Source organism: Pongo pygmaeus, chromosome 3 (assembly GCF_028885625.2).
Source record: "Pongo pygmaeus isolate AG05252 chromosome 3, NHGRI_mPonPyg2-v2.0_pri, whole genome shotgun sequence".
NCBI lineage: Eukaryota > Metazoa > Chordata > Mammalia > Primates > Hominidae > Pongo > Pongo pygmaeus.
Window position 1 is genome coordinate 107,623,920 of NC_072376.2, and position 21,552 is coordinate 107,645,471.

A 21,552-nucleotide genomic window follows, 5' to 3' on the forward strand; every position below is an offset into this window, starting at 1 on the left:
TAGTGATTCCTCCTATCCATGAGCATGCAATGTTCTTCCATTAGTTTGTGTCCTCTTTCATTTCCTTGAGCAGTGGTTTGTAGTTCTCCTTGAAGAGTTCCTTCACATCCCTTATAAATTGGATTCCTAGGTATTTTATTCTCTTTGAAGCAATTGTGAATGGGAGTTCACTCATGATTTGGCTCTCTGTTTGTCTGTTACTGGTGTATAGGAATGCTTGTGATTTTTGCATATTGATTTTGTATCCTGAGACTTTGCCGAAGTTGCTTATCAGCTTAAGGAGATTTTGGGCTGAGACGATGGGGTTTTCTAAATATACAATCATGTCATCTGCAAACAGGGACAATTTGACTTCCTGTTTTCCTAATTGAATACCCTTTATTTCTTTCTCCTGCTGGATTGCTTTGGCCAGAACTTCCAACACTGTGTTGAATAGGAGTGCTGAGAGAGGTCATCCCTGTCTTGTGCCAGTTTTCAAAGGGAGTGCTTCCAGGTTTTGCCCATTCGGTATGATATTGGCCATGGGTTTGTCATAAATAGCTCTTATTATTTTGAGATACGTCCCATCAATACCTAGTTTATTGAGAGTTTTTAACATGAAGCGCTGTTAAATTTTGTTGAAGGCCTTTTCTGCATGTATTGAGATGATCATGTGGTTTTTGTCTTTGGTAGGCAATAATTAATAGCCTGCCAACCAAAACAAGTCCAGGACCAGACGGACTATGTTTATTGATTATGTTTATTGATTTGTGTATGTTGAACCAGCCTTGCATCCCAGGGATGAAGCCCACTTGATCATGGTGGATAAGCTTTTTGTTGTGCTGCTGGATTGGGTTTGCCAGTATTTTATTGAGGATTTTTGCATCGATGTTCATCAGAGATATTGGTCTAAAATTCTCTTTTTTTGTTGTGTATCTGCCAGGCTTTGGTATCAGGATGATGCTGGCCTCATAAAATGAGTTAGGGAGGATTCCCTCTTTTTCTATTGATTGGAATAGTTTCAGAAGGCATGGTACCAGCTCTGCATTGTACCTCTGGTAGAATTCAACTGTGAATCCATCTGGTCCTGAACTTTTTTCGTTGGTAGGCTATTAATTATTGCCTCAATTTCAGAGCCTGTTATTAGTCTATTCAGGGATTCAGCTTCTTCCTGGTTTAGTCTTGGGAGGGTGTATGTGTCGAGGAATTTATCCATTTCTTCTATTTTCTAGTTCATTTGCGCAGAGGTGTTTATAGTATTCTCTGATGTTAGTTTGTATTTCTGTGGGATCGGTGGTGATATCCCCTTTATCATTTTTTATTGCGTCTATTTGATTCTTCTCTTTTTTCTTCTTTATTTGTCTTTCTAGCAGTCTATCAATTTTGTTGATCTTTTCAAAAAACCAGATCCTGGATTCATTGATTTTTTTGAAGGGTTTTTTGTGTCTCTATCTCCTTCAGTTCTGCTCTGATCTTAGTTATTTCTTGCCTTCTGCTAGCTTTTGAATGTGTTTGCTCTTGCTTCTCTTGTTCTTTTAATTGTGATGTCAGGGTATCAATTTTAGATCTTTCCTGCTTTCTCTTGTGGGCATTTAGTGCTATAAATTTCCTTCTACACACTGCTTTAAATGTGTCCCAGAGATCCTGGTATGTTTGTGTCTTTGTTCTCATTGGTTTCAAAGAACGTCTTTATTTCTGCCTTCATTTCCTAATGTACCCAGTAGTCATTCAGGAGCAGGTTGTTCAGTTTCCATGTAATTGAGCGGTTTTGAGTGAGTTTCTTAATCCTGAGTTCTAGTTTGATTGCACTGTGGTCTGAGAGACAGTTTGTTATAATTTCTGTTCATTTACATTTGCTGAGGAGTGCTTTACTTCCAACTATGTGGTCAATTTTGGAATAAGTGCAATGTGGTGCTGAGAAGAATGTATATTCTGTTGATTTGGGGTGGAGAGTTCTGTAGACGTCTATTAGGTCCGCTTGGTGCAGAGCTGAGTTCAATTCCTGGATATCCTTGTTAACTTTCTGTCTCGTTGATCTGTCTAATGTTGACAGTGGGGTGTTAACGTCTCCCATTATTATTGTGTGGGAGTCTAAGTCCCTTTGTAGGTCTCTAACGACTTCCTTTATGAATCTGGGTGCTCCTGTATTGGGTGCATATATATTTAGGATAGTTAGCTCTTCTTGTTGAATTGGTCCCTTTACCATTATGTAATGGCCTTCTTTGTCTCTTTTGATCTTTGTTGGTTTAAAGTCTGTTTTATCAGAGACTAGTATTGCAACCCCTGCTTTTTTCTGTTTTCCATTTGCTTGGTAGATCTTCCTCTATCCGTTTATTTTGAGCCTATGTGTGTCTCTGCACATGAGATGGTCTCCTGAATACAGCACACTGATGGGTCTTGACTCTTTATCCAGTTTGCCAGTCTGTATCTTTTAATTGGAGCATTTAGCCCATTTAAATTTAAGGTTAATATTGTTATGTGTGAGTTTGATCCTGTCATGATGATGTTAGCTGGATATTTTGCTTGTTAGTTGATGCAGTTTCTTCCTTGCATTGATGGTCTTTACAATTTGGCATGTTTTTGCAGTGGCTGGTACCGGTTGTTCCTTTCCATGTTTAGTGCTTCCTTCAGGCGCTCTTGTAAGGCAGGCCTGATGGTGACAAAATCTCTCAGCATTTGCTTGTCTGTAAAGTATTTTATTTCTCCTTCACTTATGAAGCTTAGTTTGGCTGGATATGAAATTCTGGGTTGAAAATTCTTTTCTTTAAGAATGTTGAATATTGGCCCCCACTCTCTTCTGGCTTGTGGAGTTTCTGCTGAGAGATCTGCTGTTAGTCTGATGGACTTCCCTTTGTGGCTAACCCGACCTTTCTCTCTGGCTGCCCTTAACATTTTTTCCTTCATTTCAACTTTGGTGAATTTCACAATTCTATGTCTTGGAGTTGCTTTCCTTGAGGAGTATCTTTGTGGTGTTCTCTGTATTTCCTGAATTTGAATGTTGGCTTGCCTTGCTAGGTTGGGGAAGTTCTCCTGGATAATATCCTGCAGAGTGTTTTCCAACTTGGTTCCATTCTCCCCATCACTTTCTGGTACACCAATCAGACGTAGATTTGGTCTTTTCACATAGTCCCATATTTCTTGGAGGGTTTGTTTGTTACTTTTTACTCTTTTTTTCTCTACACTTCTCTTCTCACTTCATTTCATTCATTTGATCTTCCATCACTGATACCCTTTCTTCCACTTGATCGAATCGGCTACTGAAGCTTGTGCATGCATCACGTAGTTCTCGTGCCATGGTTTTCAGCTCCATCAAGTCATTTAAGGTCTTCTCTACGCTGTTTATTCTAGTTAGCCATTCGTCTAATCTTTTTTCAAGGTTTTTAGCTTCTTTGCAATGAGTTTGGCCATCCTCCTTTAGCTCAGAGAAGTTTGTAAATGCCGATTGTCTGAAGCCTTCTTCTCTCAACTTGTCAAAGTCATTCTCTGTCCAACTTTGTTCCGTTGCTGGTGAGGAGCTGCGTTCCTTTGGAGGAGAAGAGGTGCTCTGATTTTTAGAATTTTCAGCTTTTCTGCTCTGGTTTATCCCCATCTTTGTGGTTTTATCTTCCTGTGGTCTTTGATGATGGTGATGTACAGATGGGGTTTTGGTGTGGATGTCCTTTCTGCTTGTTAGTTTTCCTTCTAACAGTCAGGACCCTCAGCTGCAGATCTGTCGGAGTTTGCTGGAGGTCCACTCCAGACCCTGTTTGCCTGGGTATCACCAGCGGAGGCTGCAGAACAGCCAGTATTGCAGAACAGCAAATGTTGCTGCCTTATCCTTCCTCTGGAAGCTTCGTCTCAGAGGGGCACCCGGCTGTATGAGGTGTCAGTCAGCCCCTACTGGGAGGTGCCTCCCAGTTAGGCTACTTGGTGGTCAGGGACCCACTGGAGGAGGCAGTCTGTCCGTTCTCAGATCTCAAACTGCATGCTGGGAGAACCACTACTCTCTTCAAAGCTGTCAGACAGGGATGTTTAAGTCTGCAGAAGTTTCTGCTGCCTTTTGTTCAGCTATACTCTGCCCCCAGAGGTGGAGTCTACAGAGGCAGGCAGGCCTCCTTGAGCTGCAGTGGGCTCCACCCAGTTTGAGCTTCCCGACTGCTTTGTTTACCTACTCAAGCCTCAGCAATGGCAGACGCCCCTCCCCCAGCCTCGCTGCCGCCTTGCAGTTCAATCTCAGACTGCTGTGCTAGCAATGAGCGAGGCTCCATGGGCGTGGGACCCTCTGAGCCAGGGGCGGGATATAATCTCCTGGTGTGCCGTTTGCTAAGACTGTTGGAAAAGTGTGGTATTAGGGTGGGAGTGTCCCAATTTTCCAGGTACCGTCTGTCATGGCTTCCCTTGGCTAGGAAAGGTAATTCCCTGACCCTTGCGCTTCCTGGGTGAGGCGATGCCCCGCCCTCCTTCGGCTCACACTCCGTGGGCTGCACCCACTGTCCGACAGGCCCCAGTGAGATGAACCCAGTACCTAAGTTGGAAATGTAGAAATCACTCATCTTCTGTGTCGCTCACGCTGGGAGCTATAGACTGGAGCTGTTCCTATTCGGCCATCTTGTAACCTCCCCACCTGCTGTTTTTAGTCTCCGTTCTTATGTCTTCTAACGTAACTCTGTGCTTATTACCATGGAATGTCTTGCCTATTATGTAGTCATCATTGACTACTTATTTGTCATTCCCAATGGAAAGTAAGCCCCTTGAAAGTAGATAACATGCATTTTTTAGATTTGCGTTTTTAGTGCCTTTCCCTGGTGCTCATTACTTAACTTTTAATGGATAAATGATTCCATATGGAACACGGGAAGAAGGAAAAAGAACTTTTTTCCTAATACCAGAGATCCTACACGTTCTGGATGAAATCCACCTTTCTAATCTTACATTCTACAAACTCTCCAATTTGTATGCTTTCGTTTGCGAAAGTGAGCTGCTTGAATTTTCTGCTTATATACCCCATGCTTGCTGTTGTCTTGCTTTTGATTGCACAGTCCCTAGCTTGGAAAGTCCCTGATTTTCCATGTATCCTAATCCAGTCTCAGAATCACCTCTAAGTCACTTGATTCATCCCCCAGCTGAGAATAATGACAGCATCTTCTATACTACTCTTTAAGTTCCTGGTCCTTGTCTGCTTGGTATTATAATTATTTTGGGACATGCTTCATCTCTCCTACCAGTGATGGCACATCCTGAGAGCAGGATACATGCCAACTTAATTAATATATTTCCCATTTAACATGACATAGTGAGTTACCCATTATAGATATTCTAACATTGTTGTGAATCAATAAATGTAGGCAATAGCAAAGTAACTGAGACTCATCTCCTTTATAGACCTTAAAAAAAAAAGGAAAGTGAGTGTCTATTATATTATAGAAACTTAGTTCTGCTTAATGGAAGGAGAATGAACTGAATGACCTCTCAAATTTCATACAAATCCTGATTCTAGGAAGTGGAGGGACTATTGTAAGGGATAATTCAGACATTTATTTGGCATATATTAACTAGTTCATCAAGAGATGAAGAGATGAAGGTGATGGCTCAGGTGTTGGCTGTGCAGACTCCTATGGCCATAGCCTAGCTGTGTGAGGCCATTTACCTTTCTGGGCCTCAGCATCATCTTCCATTACATGCAGGTTACATTTGATCATTTCAGAGGTGCTTTTTCTAGTTTTATTTTCTATGTTTCAAAGTTTGCTCTTCTCAGTTTTTGAGCCTAATTTTTAAAACTTGCTTTATGTGTTTCTTTAGTTTCTACTCTTTTTTTCGCTGTTTTATATTGTATTTGTGCACATATGCATGGATATTTAGACTTTAATTACAAGTGGAGTCACAGCTTACCCTGTGCTGAATTCTCTGACTTCATATGAGAACTTCCTGTGAGACGGTCTCTGTGTAATGGTAAGTGTTCTCTTAGGCTTTTCAGTCATTTGTGAAAGGCTCCCAGGGAAGTCGAGAGCCACAGAGAGGGAGCAGACTGTGCCTTAGAGATTTCCTGCTCATATAAATTTTAAAATGCTGTATTGGTTTCTTCATGCATTCTCTTGACAGTGACGTAAGTGCCGATGCATTTCCTGCTCAGCAGAAATTTAATCCAGGTGATGTGCTGGCGGACATCACCATTACCCTCAATCTCTACTGGGAGGAGAAAACAATGACACATGAAATGCCTTGAAGAAACTTACAAAGCTTTTCACTTTTCACTCTGAAGAATTCAGCAACCCCTCTGAGACTTCAGAGTCAGAATAAAATATTTTCATATGGGAAAAATAAATCCTGGCTTAGGGCTCTCAGGTATTAAATTTAAATAGAAAACCTGCAATAAAGACTAAGCTGTCACACTGATGTCCAGTGGATGATAGTGAAATTATCCAAGTACAAAAGAGATAGGGTAGCTTAGTTTGGAGGGTACTGAATTTCTTGAGTCTTGCTGATGTGATTCTTTTTAGCACTGCTTTTGGTTTGCATTTTATAATGTGATTTGGCTAAATGACCCACCAAAGTCATAAAACTAAGCTCATTCGTGGCATAGTGAACACTCCCAGTCAAGGTTTCGGCAGCCATACCCACCTTGTATTGAAGACTTTTTAGTTCTAAAGTTCTGTTTCTAAGATACCCTGAGATTTCTTGGGATTTTATCATAGCAGCATTGAATCTTGAAAGTTGCTGCAGAAAACTCCCCTTATTGGTGAACATCTGCCAGGCAGAGTTCGATTCTGCAAGTCAGTTCCTCAGCTATCTCCAGGATGCCACAGGAAACCCACAGGGATGTGCACAGCCCCTTCTTCCATAGACTCTTGAGAATTTTTTATGCTTTTGGGGAATCAAAATCATCTTGCTGAGAGAGGATTTAACATCCTGTAGTATATGTAATGGGTAGTTAATTTCAGACATCACTTACAAGCCACAAGCAAACCCATGGCCTCCTTCACATGTCTTCTCATGCCTCCTTTTTTTTTTCCCACATTCTTTAAAGTACAGTTCTTATTTCATAAGAAGCTTTTCAGATTTTTTAAGGTGTACAATGTTTGCTTCTCTTTTCTTTCTCCTGTCTATTATGCTTTTTTACCCGCCTACTTCCTCTCTTTCCCTTTCCTCTCTGTTTTAGGCATCAACAACATCCAGCAGGAGGACCACCCGCATGTGCCCAAAGGCTCAACGAGGTAGAGCCACCTTGTTGGAGCTAGCAACTCTTTCCCTGCGCTTGCCTCTCATTGCCACAGCGGGCTGTGCTTAGGACTTTCATGAGACTCTTACTTCAGTTTATGGTACAGTGGGGAAGGTGCCCTGTGCTCAGTCAAGCAGTGGGGGCTCTTTGTTTTTTTAACATAACACTTTTAGCCAGAATTTCTGGGTTTAGGTTTGTAACTAAAAGGCTTAATTAACATGAAAAACATTTAATATATTATGAGGCTGAAGAGATATTATATTTCTAAAAAACTCCCCCTTACTCCTTGCCACCAAAACAAAAATCTTTTGCATGCCCTCATTTAATGCATGATAGTCAAGAGCTTAAGGCATGCACTGTTCCCTGAGTCCACTGGGGTGCTCATATTTCATTCTCCAACCTGCTCAGGATCCCAGCTGAAGGCTCTACTTTCAGCCTTTCTGCACACACAAGCAGCCCCATGACTTCCCTCCCACAGTTACACTAACACCTGCAGTGTACACACGCCATACCAGGCAGCAGTGCTGTGCTAAGGGGCACGCCAGGGGTGGTACACCAGGCACAGGCAAGAAGGGAGTACACTGTCGATAATAAAACTGATTAAAATCCTACTTTTATTGTCACCATGTGCCGCAATTCTAAACAATGTCAGTGGCTAAAATATGTCTCCTGGCTGAGTGGCTCCCATCACCCCCTCCTTGGTATGTCCTTCCCTGGCACCTTCAGAGGAGAAGAGGAAAATCATAGTTTTGTGTGTCTTTTAATTTTCTTGTCTCTCTGTCTCTCAGTCTTTCCCTTTGCTCCCGTTTCCTACCCTCAAAACCATAACCTACAGAACTGTCACTTTGTTAGTGTCTTCCCTGGGGTAGAAGAGCCACTTGGAGTGTCCATAGACTTATGAAGCCCTTTGATTATCAATGTAGACCTCATACTCCACCATGCTGGCATTTTCTATATCATACCACTGTCATTCAAGTGATTTTGGTCAGAAATATGAACTTGGTTTTCTGGCCTCTTTAAATAATCCTAGCTGAGAGCAGCCCTGCATTTTGAGATCCAGATGAATGCAGACATTAACCTCATTCCTACCTGGTACAGTAGGGAACTCAGCATTATTCACTGCTTGTCTGGGAATTCAAAGGAGTTGTTTTCCCCTTTGCATTATTAGCCAATAGCTCCCATATATGTTGTGCCTTTTCCACATTATATAGTTGCTGGTTCCTGGCTTCCAAAATACGAACAGCTCAGGTTTGAAGATGTTTTTACTGGAGATTGTGATGGAAGATAGTACATAAAATTTAGTCCACCTGGACATTTCTCCCAATTTTTTTTTTTTTTTTTTACCCCTACAGGGCTTAATATCTTATGACCCTAGGCTAGAAGAACAGAACCCTTTTTCTCCCTCACTGACTTCCCCTTTATCCCCAGGCTCTCATTAATTTCTTACTCAGAAAATTGTAGACATTTTCATTTTATGCTGTTGTATCCCCACTGTCCCTAAATGTTCATTGATTTTTTGAGATGAGGTCTCCCTCTGTTGCCCAGGCTAGAGTGGAGTGGTGTGATCTTGGCTCACTGCAATCTCTGCCTCCTGGGCTCAAGTGATCCTCCTGCTTCAGCCTCGCAAGTAGCTGGGACAACAGGCATATGCCACCACACCCAGCAAATTTTTGTATTTTTAGTAGAGACGGGGTTTCACCATGTTGCCCAGGCTGGTCTTGAACTCCTGGACTCAAGCAATCCACCTGCCTCGGCCTTCCAAAATGCTGAGATTACAGGCATGAGCCACCACAACAGGCATTTTTTTTTTTTTAAATACTCATTAAAGCATGAATTGAACACTAAGAAAGCTTTTTTCCTGGAGAGGAATTTATCTGACATCTCTTTATTTTATTTTCCTCAAATTGTATTTTCCATTTCCTTCTAATTCTACTTAAGTCTGAATCTCTTCAGTACTCACATTAACAGGGACAAAAGCCATGTTGGATCTAGTGGCAGCATTGATTATTGAAGTATAAAAGGGCAAAATTGTCTACTCTTATAATTCTCTGAACCCTGCTCTTTAATAATGACCCCTTTGTGCACACATTTCCAACCCTTCTCCATGGGAAAGAAGAAGAGAGATAACATGTCTTCTGTAGTGAATGCAACACTCTTGTTTTTAGTGGGATATTCTCAGTTCTCCTTCGTAGCAGCTCGTTTTCTCTGTAATTTTATCCAGTTTATTTATATCACTTTTGTTCTTCCCATCCTTATCCCTATAACCTGTCCTGTAATCCTTGAAATGTACATTTTTCTAGTTCTGGATCCTGCTGGGTTCTTTTAACTTACACTATACTTAGAAATATATTATATATACTTATATTTGTGATATATTATAAACATACACAAAAGTATAAAAATGAGACACTCATGTAATAATTTAATATGAACAGATGTTAGCAATTTACCTTGTTTTTCTCTGGTTTTTCTTTTTAAAAGAAATACAATGTTGAAGATAGCCCTGTTGCAGTCCTATTCCTTTTTCATTTCCTGCTATCCTTCCCAGAAGTAACCAGTATCCTATTTATGTCTCCTCTGTATGATTTTATAATCTGACTTCACATGTATGTAGCTACTGCAGTACATAGGATTATTGTGTAGGGTTGGAATTACTGTCTCTGAGTCTACAGCCCTTGTGCAGTATCTGTCTTTTCTTGTCAACCTTGTTTCTCCCCTCTGTAGCCCTCTGTGGACAAGGAGGCTAGAGGAAGCTAGTGCAGAAGGCACCCTGCCCTTTTCTGCCTCCTTCTTTCTCCTAGAACTTTCCGTCTGTTGTACTGTCTGTTCTCACGTGTACCACACCATCTGACTCTACTTCCATTCTCTTTTTCTTCCTTTATTCTTGGCACCCCAGTGTTAAATCACATTTATTTCTATTTTTGGCTTTAGGATTAACACAAGCTCGATTTTTCTCTGCCATTATTTGGGAACAGGTAAAATGATGTTACTGAAAATCTAAGAATGAAATGTAGTCTAATGACTTTCAGTTATAGAAACATGCCTGAGGGAAGAAGGGGCAGAGCTAAATGTTTTGGAGGTTCTGACACTTTACAGTATCAGATATGGATTACCTATAATTCTCATGTTTGTTGTTTAAGTGTAGTGCTAAAGGGACTTGCCAATAGGTTGATAGTGATCTTTCACAAAATTAGTTTGCTCAACAAAATTTTATTTATCCTTCTAGAAATTGGTAAAATCTCATTTTATGGCCCATACATTCCAGAGATTTTTACATTTCCCTTTAAATTATCCATAAACCTTTTCCTTCTTTCATTTAAAGTACATTATTTTCCTGTCATGTGCAAGACACACTGCGAATGGAGAAGGATTGGGGCTATGCTCTTTGGGGATATACCAAATGACTATGACAAGTATTTGGGGCTCAAAGGAGTTGATAGTCTTCAGTTGGAAAACAGATTACTTACTCAAATGTTACTAGGGAGAAGATTTATTCAGCTACTACTAGGGCAAACGTCTAGGGTGGGAGAGGAAGGGGAGGAGAGGGATGGCTTATTGCTGAACATGCATATGTATTTAAGGGACTATGTAAGGGACTGATTTTTGACATTTGGTGGACATTCAGAATCCTTGAGTGTATGTTTTTGCAGTGTTTGAGAAAAAGAATTTAGAGATGAACTATGTATAGTCCAGCTGTCACAAATTTTAATTCTATTATTAGGTCACAATTACCTTTCATTTTTCTAATAGATATCTCTACATCACACATTCCATTATCTTTTCCTGACCTCCCAAATCCAAATAAACATTAAGGAGCTAAGAGTAAGAATGGAATGAAATTGCCTAAAATCTTTATCAACTGTGGTCAGATTACACCTTTGGCCTTTCTAAATGCCCTTCTGTGTGCATTGTCTTAAGATTCTTCTTGTTCTGGAATACAGTTGAGGTCTTTAACCATCTTCTTTTCATCTGCAAACCTTCATGTTTGTTTTCTCTGCATGGGACCCAGGACATCTTACCTGGGGTCACCACTATCTTCCTCATGATTAAAAATTAAAATTAGGACATGCTGGCAACACATTAGTGAAATCCCTACTCTGCTCCCATGAGAGGTGTCAGCAGGTGGAGTAGGAGGAGAGCGTGCTTTATAAATGGAAGTGGAGCTTTTGTAGCATCTATTCAATCTGACATGTTTCCAGTTTACCATTAAGTCTCTTCTCAGCATACTTTCCTCCCCTGTCATTTATCATTTACACATACAAATGACAATTTTCTATTATACCAGTAAGTGCTGAGAATTAACATTTTAACCTCTTTTTCCAGTTTTAGAAAAGAGCCCAGAACACTGGGACCTATGTTTGCATATGGTAAGGAATACCAGCTGTTTTTTTTTTTAATTACACTTTAACTTTTTTTTTTAACATCTTAACTTTTATTTAGGAAAACAGGCTAGTTATTATTGCACCTAGAAAACCATGAGGGGACTAATGAGTACACTGATGACATATCTGTTGATATGTCATCTTATCTAAAACATAAAATTTTAGATTAAGAATTTTAGCCGGAAGTGAGTTTAAAAAGTTCTAAAATTAAGTTTTATATTTTATGTTTTAGTAAATATAAAAATTTTGAGATATTCAGAGTGACACTTAAAATGTTCTCAAATGACAAAAAATGACACCACGTATTTCATGTTGTAGAAGTGGTCAAGGCAATGAGATCAAACCCAGAGGTTTTTGATTTTTGGTTTTTTTCCTGAAGCCACTAGTGTTTTGGTATTGACTATCTATGACAGCAGGATAAATGTGATATTCGATAAATGAATCTGTTTTCCAGGCTGAGGAGAAATAACATGTAAATGCTTGAGAGTCAATAGAGTGTAATGAAAAGAAAAAGCAAAAAAAAAAAAAAAAAATTCTTGGGTATCAGGAGGTAGAAAGGTTTATCCAAGATTTTCCACAGAGTTCAGCTTAATAATGAGTTTCTGTACCTTTTCAGTTTTATAGTATACCTTATTTGGTTATAGTCTGTTCATCTGTCATACCTAGGGTTTGTTACTTTTCTACCTAGTTCGTTTACTTTCTGATGAGGTGCAGTACTTAAGTATCTAATATGTGCCTAGTACCATGTTGGCAGGGCTTGTACATGTCATCTCATTTAATCATCAGCCTAGTCATTCAGCACCCTTAGAACAGGGGCTGGAACTGTGGCTCCAGCTCATTGCACTGAGGCAATGGTTCCCAAGTGCCAGTATGCAGGTTGTTGTCCCTCCGTCATTACTCTTTTCCCAGTCTATGGGAAGGAGTAGTAAATGGGCCATGTTGTAAAATTTTCAGAAAGTGAAATATGTTATATTCCATTATTGTTTTCTTCCTTTAAAAAAAAAGTTAAATGCTATTTGGTTCATAAAACAATAGTGATAGTAGAAAGCTTTTTTATATGTCCCACTTTGTCAGAGTAAAACAATTGCATCTTTGTTGGTTCTCTCCTTCTCACCTTTTGAAACTTGTTTGTAGGAGCTTTACAACAGCTGGCTTAAAAAATACTGTTTCACACGAAATTGTCATGTGTGCATGCCCATTTTAAGAGTAAAGTTTTTAAAATAGGAGGGGAAGGAAGAGGGTTTTTTTTAGACATTTAATATATATTTAGCAGTTGTTTAGGATATAAATTTGATCTATTGGTAATGCAGTTTTAAATGCTGCAGCTTCATTCTGACTGAGTTTCATCTTCATTGTTTTTTTTCTAACTTTTTTTAAGAGATGACATCTCACTATGTTGCCCAGTCAGGCCTTGAACCTCTAGGCTCAAGCTATCCTCCCACCTCAGCCTCCAGAATAGCTGGGCCTACAGGCATGCACCACAATACTAGCTTGCCTTTCATTGGCTTTTAACCTGTAAATATTTAATATAGCTTTTGGCAAGAAATATTCTTTAAGAAATTGTTTTTATTCCGTGGAAAGTTTTTCTTTTCCACCTTTCACTAACTAAAGCCATTGTTTTGGAATCACCTTGATTCGTTTTTGTTGGTCCTCTTCAATGCTGTAATGCTTTGCTTTACTTTTTCCTTAGTGATACAAATGAAGTTGACATACCACCTAACACTCGAGTTGGCACCAAACGCTATATGCCTCCAGAAGTGTTGGACGAGAGCTTGAACAGAAATCACTTCCAGTCTTACATCATGGCTGACATGTATAGTTTTGGCCTCATCCTTTGGGAGGTTGCTAGGAGATGTGTATCAGGAGGTAAGAAACAGTGCTGTCTTTGGAAAGCTACTATTGGAGCTACTACAAATCCTTTCTTTCTGATCAGAAATCAAAGTTATCATACTGTCTATAAGATCTGGTTTTATTTTCCCCTTTATGTCTGTTGATGCAGTCATAATGCTTCCAGGAAATTATATTCGACATCCTAGAATAATCTTTGACTGCTTCCTTCCTCCACCTGCCACTAGACACGCTGTCAGCTTCCCCTGCCTTTTCAAGCATCACTGTTTTCTGCTCTGTGTATTGTCTCATTTCTCTCTCGGGTTCTTCCTCCAGCAGTTGCTCGATCAAATCAAACCCCCTTTTCTGTCCCTGCCAGTTTATTCTCACCTAGCTGCTGGGCCCCATCCCCAACTCCATTCCCTGGGATTTCCTCTGCAGAGATGACAGTAGGACATAAATGTGGGGTGGGACACCCATTTCTTACCTTCTGTATTTTTTATAAAACTTCCCCATAAAGCAATTTGAAAACATCAGTTTTTTATCAAAAGGAAATTAAAGTATCAGAGTATTGTTACTTTTTTATGATATTGTTTTTTCTACACATATGAGGATTCCCTAGTAAAACCAATTATAATGAACAAGAAGACATATTTAAATATTCAGAAGTATTATTACTTGTACTACTTTGATTGCTGCACAGTCTGTCTTCGAGTAAATTCTGACACCTTTTAGGCAAGGAGCTGAATCTTTGGCTTTTCTGTATCAAGTCCTCTGTATATTATTCCATGGTTGTGCTCATTAAAAAGCCTTGATGCTGCTGCTGTTCCTCATAATGGCCAATTTAAATCTATCTTCATGAAAACATGAGCTTGCTGAAGATTCTGAAAGTGCAGCATGCACTTAACTAGTACTGAGATTTGCTCTTGTTCCTACTATTTATCTGTGATGCCTTGGACAGGTTATAAACTTTTCTTTGTTTCAGAGTTCTCTTAAAGATGAATTGAATTATTGTATCCTGTTCTGTGGTTGTATGGTTTCAATGTAAAGATAATGAGAACTGCCTGGCACATAATTAGCACTCAGTACATGTTAGCTATTATTACTATTAATACTTTTCATTTTGGTTGGTAGAGCCATAACATCTTTAGGTTCATATTTAAATACAAAGAATAAACAGTTTATCAGCCTGCATTCACACGTCGATAGAAAGATCATTATCAGTGGCACAGTGCTTTCTAATAATCACTTTGGGAATTCTGAACCTGTTATAAGAAATTTGAAATAGAACACATTCTGTCTGAAGTGAGAGAACTATTTTGTCCAAAAGGAAAGTTAATGCAGGAAATTTTCTCTAACCAGATATTGAATAAATTTCTCATTCTAAATGTAAAGAAGAAGTAACCAAAAAATTCAACAAATTGTCTATGCCTTGATTTCACGCGTTATAAGGAGTAGATAAACCTCACGTTTGCAATCCCAGCATTTTGGGAGGCCAAGCAGGGAGGACCGCTTGAAGCCAGGAGTTGAGGATTAGTCTGGGCAATAGATTGGGACCCAGTCTGTATTTAAAAAGAAAAAAAAAAAACCAAGTAGACGAGCCTTTTAAAAAATAATATGCTTATACTCAATTAAGATAGCTTTATGGAAGTTGAAGGTGTAGAGAACAAGGTTATTTTTCTAATTATGTTTTCTTGAACATCTAAAACAAACAGGGCTACAGGAAGCCTATATTTGAAAGCCTATGGGCCAAATACAGGAGAAATTATTCTCGGCTTAAAAACAAGGTAGCTTTATATAAACAGCAGGGTATTAATTGCTCTGCTAGGGTATTAATTTGCTTTGCTAGGGCTGTCTTTGGATATGGAGGTTTGGATATGGAGATTTGCTATAATGTTGCCTTATTGTTAGAGGTGTTGGAGTCCTTGCTCTGCCCCATACCAACTGAATGGACTTGGGCAAGTTACTTAATCCCTGAGAGCCAAGTTTCCTCATCTGAGTAGTGTGGAGAATAATGTCATCTCAGAAACGCATTTGTGAGAATTTAATAAGATAATTTATATAGCATACCTATTTCCACAACTGGGATAGAGGAAGCTCTCAATAAGTGATTTTATTGTATTTTTCCAGAGAGGCAAAGCACACAAAATTCTGTTTTCTAACACTTTATGAAGATATTAGAAGTTTTTTGGGCTTATCTTTCTAGTCCAGGCCCTTTTGGGTGAAAGAGACACATCCAGATGTAGGCCTTTCCATCTTTTAAAGGAGAAGAAAGATAGAAAGGTTTGAGGTTTCAAACACAGAGTTAAATGGCAGCTAACAGGAAATTTTGAAAACTTGATTACATGACATGGAGAAAAGAATAAGGCCTATTATTCAACAGTTAGATTTGATTAATTCATAATTTTAAGTGGTGGGCTCTGCCTTTGTCTGTTGTAGTAGATACACCTACCCCACCCCATCCATCAGTCCATCCACCAGCAGAAAATAGGAGATGGGTAAAAGAGATGTGGGCTTTGCCTTCAGGCTGTTTCCAGGTCCTGAGAATGAGAAAAGGAGAAAGAACTGAAATGAAGCAGAGCACATCCTGAGTGTTAGGCCCTGTACTTTTCTTATCTCATATGGAGGTAAAACACAGTGAAAGGAAATATTAACATAGATAATACATATAATTAAGCTCTGTGGTCACAGCAGGGCACAGGACAAATGGTGAGTTGGAATGGTCTGAAAAAACTTCTGAACCTCCTTGATGATTTTATAACAGATTTGAGTTTACAAGAAAGAGCATAACACAGACCCCAGATTTTGGCAGAGTAAACCCCCAGTGAATTTAACGATGTGGTATATAATCTGCCAACTTGACGGCATCATCTTTTTCAGATGAAAAGCAATGATATTTCTATAAAAGATGATTTAGGATAGGGAGGAGGGGTGCTCCCGAAAGATTGTTCAGAGCAGCAGCCTCTAATGTAATTATTATGAGGAGTTAATCTGAGAAGGTGAAAAAGAAGATACGAGAAGCCTGCATTTTTAAAGGAGAAGAGGAAAAAGGTAGAAATTAGATACTAGGAACAATAAAATGAAAGTTTAGTGTGCATTTTTATGAAGATGCTATAGATTTGTATTTCTTTTCTTTTAACAATACATATTTTTTCTAATAGTAATGTATTCCTTACTGAAAATTTGGATAAATATAGAAAAAAAATCAGATAATCCTTGAACCTAAAAAATTCATGGTTAATATTTTTGGGTGTCTGTAATTTTCTAAATTTTTAATGTGTGAAACCACATTCCTACAATTAGCAGAACAAATGTAAATCTGACATTTTGTTCAAGTAGGATACACTTCTGAATTTATTATGATATTCATAGTTTCATATTATAGTAATAGAAACAGTCACATATTATGTAGTATGAGTTCAGGATATGTCTTGCAGATTTGCATTGAGATTTAATATAGATTTGTCTTTTAATTTGTTCTTCATAAAATTGGAAAGAAATTTAAGATGCTTGTTTTACTTAGCTTTTGGAAATTAGGAAAGAAAGGCTTGAAGACCTATGATAATATTTTTCATTGGGCTTTGTATTCATTTTTTCTACATTAGATTAAGGTACCATTTGGGTAAATATTTTTCAAGATTTATTTTGCTATTTTTCTGCCTGAACTTGTCTGTAATACTGATAGCACTTTTCCTTTGAGAACTGTTAGACTTTTATTTCTACTTCACAGAAAATAATTCTAATAATAATAGTAACAACATATTTTTAGGTATAGTGGAAGAATACCAGCTTCCTTATCATGACCTAGTGCCCAGTGACCCCTCTTACGAGGACATGAGGGAGATTGTGTGCATCAAGAAGTTACGCCCCTCATTCCCAAACCGGTGGAGCAGTGATGAGGTAAGGCTTGAGGTAACCATGTGGCTGTGACTGACTTCTAAATAGACTTTTCTTTTTTAGCCAAAATTCCACATATTCACTGTAGGAATTCTTCTTTGTTGTGATGGTGATGGTGCCTCATTGCAGTAATTTATATGAAGATAAGTGTAGTATGTTAAATTACTTGTTCTACTTTTCCAATTTTATTTTGCCACTTCCAGAATATATTGAATGGGTCGGTCAGTGTTTAGCCTGCATGACAAATAACATTATTTTCTTTATTTATAATGTCTTGACATTTGCATAAAACCTATTAATTCTCTGTGTGTGTTTTTAAAGCATCATAATTCTTCTCTGTGACAAACCCATGTACAGCATTCTCCCATTTTGATCAGAGAAAAAAAGTCGGCATGTTAAAGTAATACGAGTTGATCTAGTTATGATGCCTGACTGTGCTGGGTGTCTTTGTTAATAAGGATGACGAGATGTGATTTGAACAAATCCACCTTCAGCTTGGCTCTAAGGCTGTAGTGGTGAAACCTACATAGGTCTGGAAAGGAGCGGCTAGGAAGGAAGAAATGAGTCTTGTCTTTCCTGACTCCTCCTCCTGTTCCACATTCCTCTCCTTCCACCCTCCCAGCCTTCAAACTCACCATGTTCTAGAGTTCTCTGGCGGACTGGAATGTTCAAGATGAGTTTGAAGCACCGCTGGAAAAAAAACAGGCTCTTACCAAACATGTACCGAAGCACTGCAAAGGAGGGACAGAGCACTATTTCTTAAGTGTAAAAGCTGTTTAAATATAATCTCTGGGTCGGGCACTGTGGCTCACATCTGTAATCCCGGCACTTTGGCAGGCCGAGGCGGGTGGATCACTTGAGTCCAGAAGTTCGAGACCAGCCTGGCCAATATAGTGAAAACCCATCTCTATTAAAAAATACAAACAATAGCCTAGTGTGTTGGTGCACGCCTGTATTCCCACCTACTCGGGAGATTGATGCACGAGAATTGCTTGAACCCGGAAGGCGGAGGTTGCAATGAGCCAGGATCATGCCACTGCACTCGACAGACCGAGACCCTGTCTCAAAACAAACAAACAAACAACAACAACAACAAAAACACCTTTGGCTCATTGGTTTTGTGTCTGGTTACTAAAATGCTAAATAATATATATGTTTTCCAGCAAGCTGTGCAGAAAGCTTTATGAGATGCTGTAGCTCTGTTATTGTGGGCTTTTGGTGTTACTTGATATCTCTTCACTGAGGATTTCTTATGAAGTGAAATTGTACTTTTCAATAGGAAGACCAATAATTGATGTACCACAGGAGAAAGTTTTAGTGATGCTGTGCACAAGTCATTAATCTTGTTAAATGGTGCAGTGTGATGCTATTACTGCAGCAGACAGCTATGATTTAGGAATAACTGTGTTTGCATAGTATGGAATTAGATAAAAGATTTAAACTTATCAAGTGTTATAAACAATCTGGGAGTATTGAGTGGAATACAGACTCCCTGGGTATTTTTATGTTTGCTTAACACTAACTTCAAAGACACCTTTCTACAATCAGCAGAACCACCTGCTTGTTTCTATCACAAAGAAGACATGAACATCTGTTTTAGTCATATATAATTTTGCATGAAAAAAGCTTACAGAATTTTACTTCTACATGGTTTTAAGGGTACCTTTTAAAAATATATTCAAACTTAATGAACCTAAAACTAAAAAGCTACATTGTATCAGGTGCCAGCCTGGCAGATGATACATGTTTCTAATATTTCTCTTCCTCAGTGTCTAAGGCAGATGGGGAAACTCATGACAGAATGCTGGGCTCACAATCCTGCATCAAGGCTGACAGCCCTGCGGGTTAAGAAAACACTTGCCAAAATGTCAGAGTCCCAGGACATTAAACTCTGATGTGAGAGGAAAAGTAAGCATCTCTGCAGAAAGCCAACAGGTACTCTTCTGTTTGTGGGCAGGGCAAAAGACATCAAATAAGCATCCACAGTACAAGCCTTGAACATCGTCCTGCTTCCCAGTGGGTTCAGACCTCACCTCTCAGGGAGCGACCTGGACAAAGACAGAGAAGCTCCCAGAAGCAGAGATTGATCCGTGTCTGTTTGTAGGAGGGAGAAACCGCTTGGGTAACTTGTTCAAGATATGATGCATGTTGCTTTCTAAGAAAGCCCTGTATTTTGGGATTGCCTTTTTTTTTTTTAAGATGCATTCATTTTGCCAAAATAAAACAGATAATGTGGATGGTTTAAGGATTATAGTATTATAGTTTAAATAATAACAACAAAGTTCTTCCCAGGAAATCTGCTGGAAGGTAAATTAAAATACATGTCTTTCCATTGGTAAAATATTGTTGCACTCTGTGAACCAAAAGACAGTCTAAGTTGGAGGACATAGAACGGAACTCATCTTAAACATACTCCCCACCCCGTCTTAGCCTCCTCAGACCACTTTGGCCATCCCTGCATTTGGGGCCGCTACGGTAATGTGAATGCACTGGGTACAAACACCACCTGTCTAGGACCACATTTGGAATTCCTGCAGGTGGCCTTTTGCAGCTTCAGGCAATATGGAACAAATGAAGGTTTATGTGACTCTAATAGAAGTAATTGTTGATAGGTGTTCTTCAGAACCACTTCTGTTTCTGATTGAGTTAGGCATCTCTTTGATGGTAAAATCGTTTTCATTAAACACAAAGAAAGCTTTTTTTTTTTTTTTTTTTTTTAATGTGCAGAGGATTGACCTGTGCATGCTTTTGATCTCTCAATCAAAGGATCAATATTAAATAAAATTGTCATGAGCTGTGTTGAAGACAGGGTGCTTTAAAATAGAGGTAATTTGCTCTTGTGTTGTAAGAGGAACATGTCAACAAAGATAGGGAACGAGGGTGATCGTGCAGATGGCTTGTATCTTATATATGCAAAGGAGCCAATCTCAGAAGCACAAAGAAAAAAGTGTGCATACCTTATTTTGTATAGATAAAGATGATGTCTTTTTGTTATTGTCTGTTTTGTATGTGTCTGAGATAAGGGATAGAGAGGAAACATCGTCAGGCTAATGTAACTACATTTTGTTTTAAAAATAGAGAAACAACCTTTAGATGGGACAGCAGAGGACAGTTAGTGGACGCCACAAAATATTATGGGCTGCTGTGTTTTGTTCTAAAATCAGTATGGATGGAGCATGTATATCTTAGGTGATCATTTCACATCTTAGGAATGCCTACTCATTTTATTTTATTCTAGTGATGCTCATTTCACTATTTAATTTATTATATTTTCTCTTCTGTGGCACTTATACAAAATATTTCTTCACCTACTTAGTTCTACAGGGTTTTAACATTGGAGCAACATGAATAAAATCATCGAGAAAACCAATATTGTTTAGCAACATGAATATAATAGTTTAAAGTTGTACACATCCTGCTCAACTTTATTCATGTACATTTCCTTTCTGTGGTTTTCTTTTGCTTCTTAGAAATTCTGTAGTGGTTAGTGGTTAGTAAAGAATTCGAAAGTACTTTCTCCTTGCTGGTTTTTTTTTTTTTTTTTTTTTTTTTAAGACATTCCTCCCAGAATACTCCAGGGGGCAGTGTTTTATAACACATTTTCCCCACTGGGTGATTGAAGGATGGAGGATTTTTGAAAATTTGACAGCTACATGAAACATGAGAAAACATTTTCCTCACTTCTGAAGTCGGTTTGCAGCTGGTAACTTGTTCATCCAGAAAACGTTCTAAAGCAATGAGAGTTTGTGAGCTGTGCTTACAGTTTGGGAGAATCATGAAGATTCTTTCTATATTTTGCATTTACTTCCCAGTGCTTCATAGCTGCATTTTGTTTGTAACTAAGACAGAAGAATTTTGTAATCCTTGAATTTGAAAAACAAAAATTGTGTTTTTAAAGAGTGAAAACAGTTGGTTCCAAGTAGAACTGTAATCAGAATGCTGCTTTAATTGATATTAAAAATAACCTCAATAATAATGTAAAGGTTCCTTTCTCTTGTGTCAGTTATATTCTTAGGGATAGCCTAGAAGGAATATATGGTTAGAACTAAGTGTGACTAATCATCTGAGCCTTGAAGAGAAACTTCAGTGCCTCTAAACAGATCATCTACAAAACAACAGGTAAACATTTATGCCAGTTAAGTGGGACATGTTTTTGTTTCTTGGGTTTCTCCTAAATTTAAGTGAGGTTGGGCTTAACTTGTAGATAAAAGTATGGTTTTTTTTTTTGGTAAATACTTGAACGTGGATAACTTCAAATCAGAATACTTTGTG

General features: G+C 38.7%; 1 protein-coding gene across 10 annotated transcripts in view; it reads left to right on the forward strand.

The window, feature by feature from the left end:
• BMPR1B (bone morphogenetic protein receptor type 1B) overlaps positions 1–20,831 on the forward strand; it is a 399,677-nt gene extending 378,846 nt beyond the window's left edge. For all 10 annotated transcript variants that reach the window (XM_063663928.1, XM_063663922.1, XM_063663921.1 and 7 more), the window contains 3 exons: positions 13,247–13,422; positions 17,153–17,283; positions 19,050–20,831. In XM_063663928.1, coding sequence (XP_063519998.1) covers positions 13,247–13,422; positions 17,153–17,283; positions 19,050–19,175 — 433 coding nt within the window. In that variant the 3' untranslated portion in view covers positions 19,176–20,831. The remainder of the gene's footprint in view (positions 1–13,246; positions 13,423–17,152; positions 17,284–19,049) is intronic.
• The last annotated feature ends 721 nt before the right edge of the window (positions 20,832–21,552 follow it).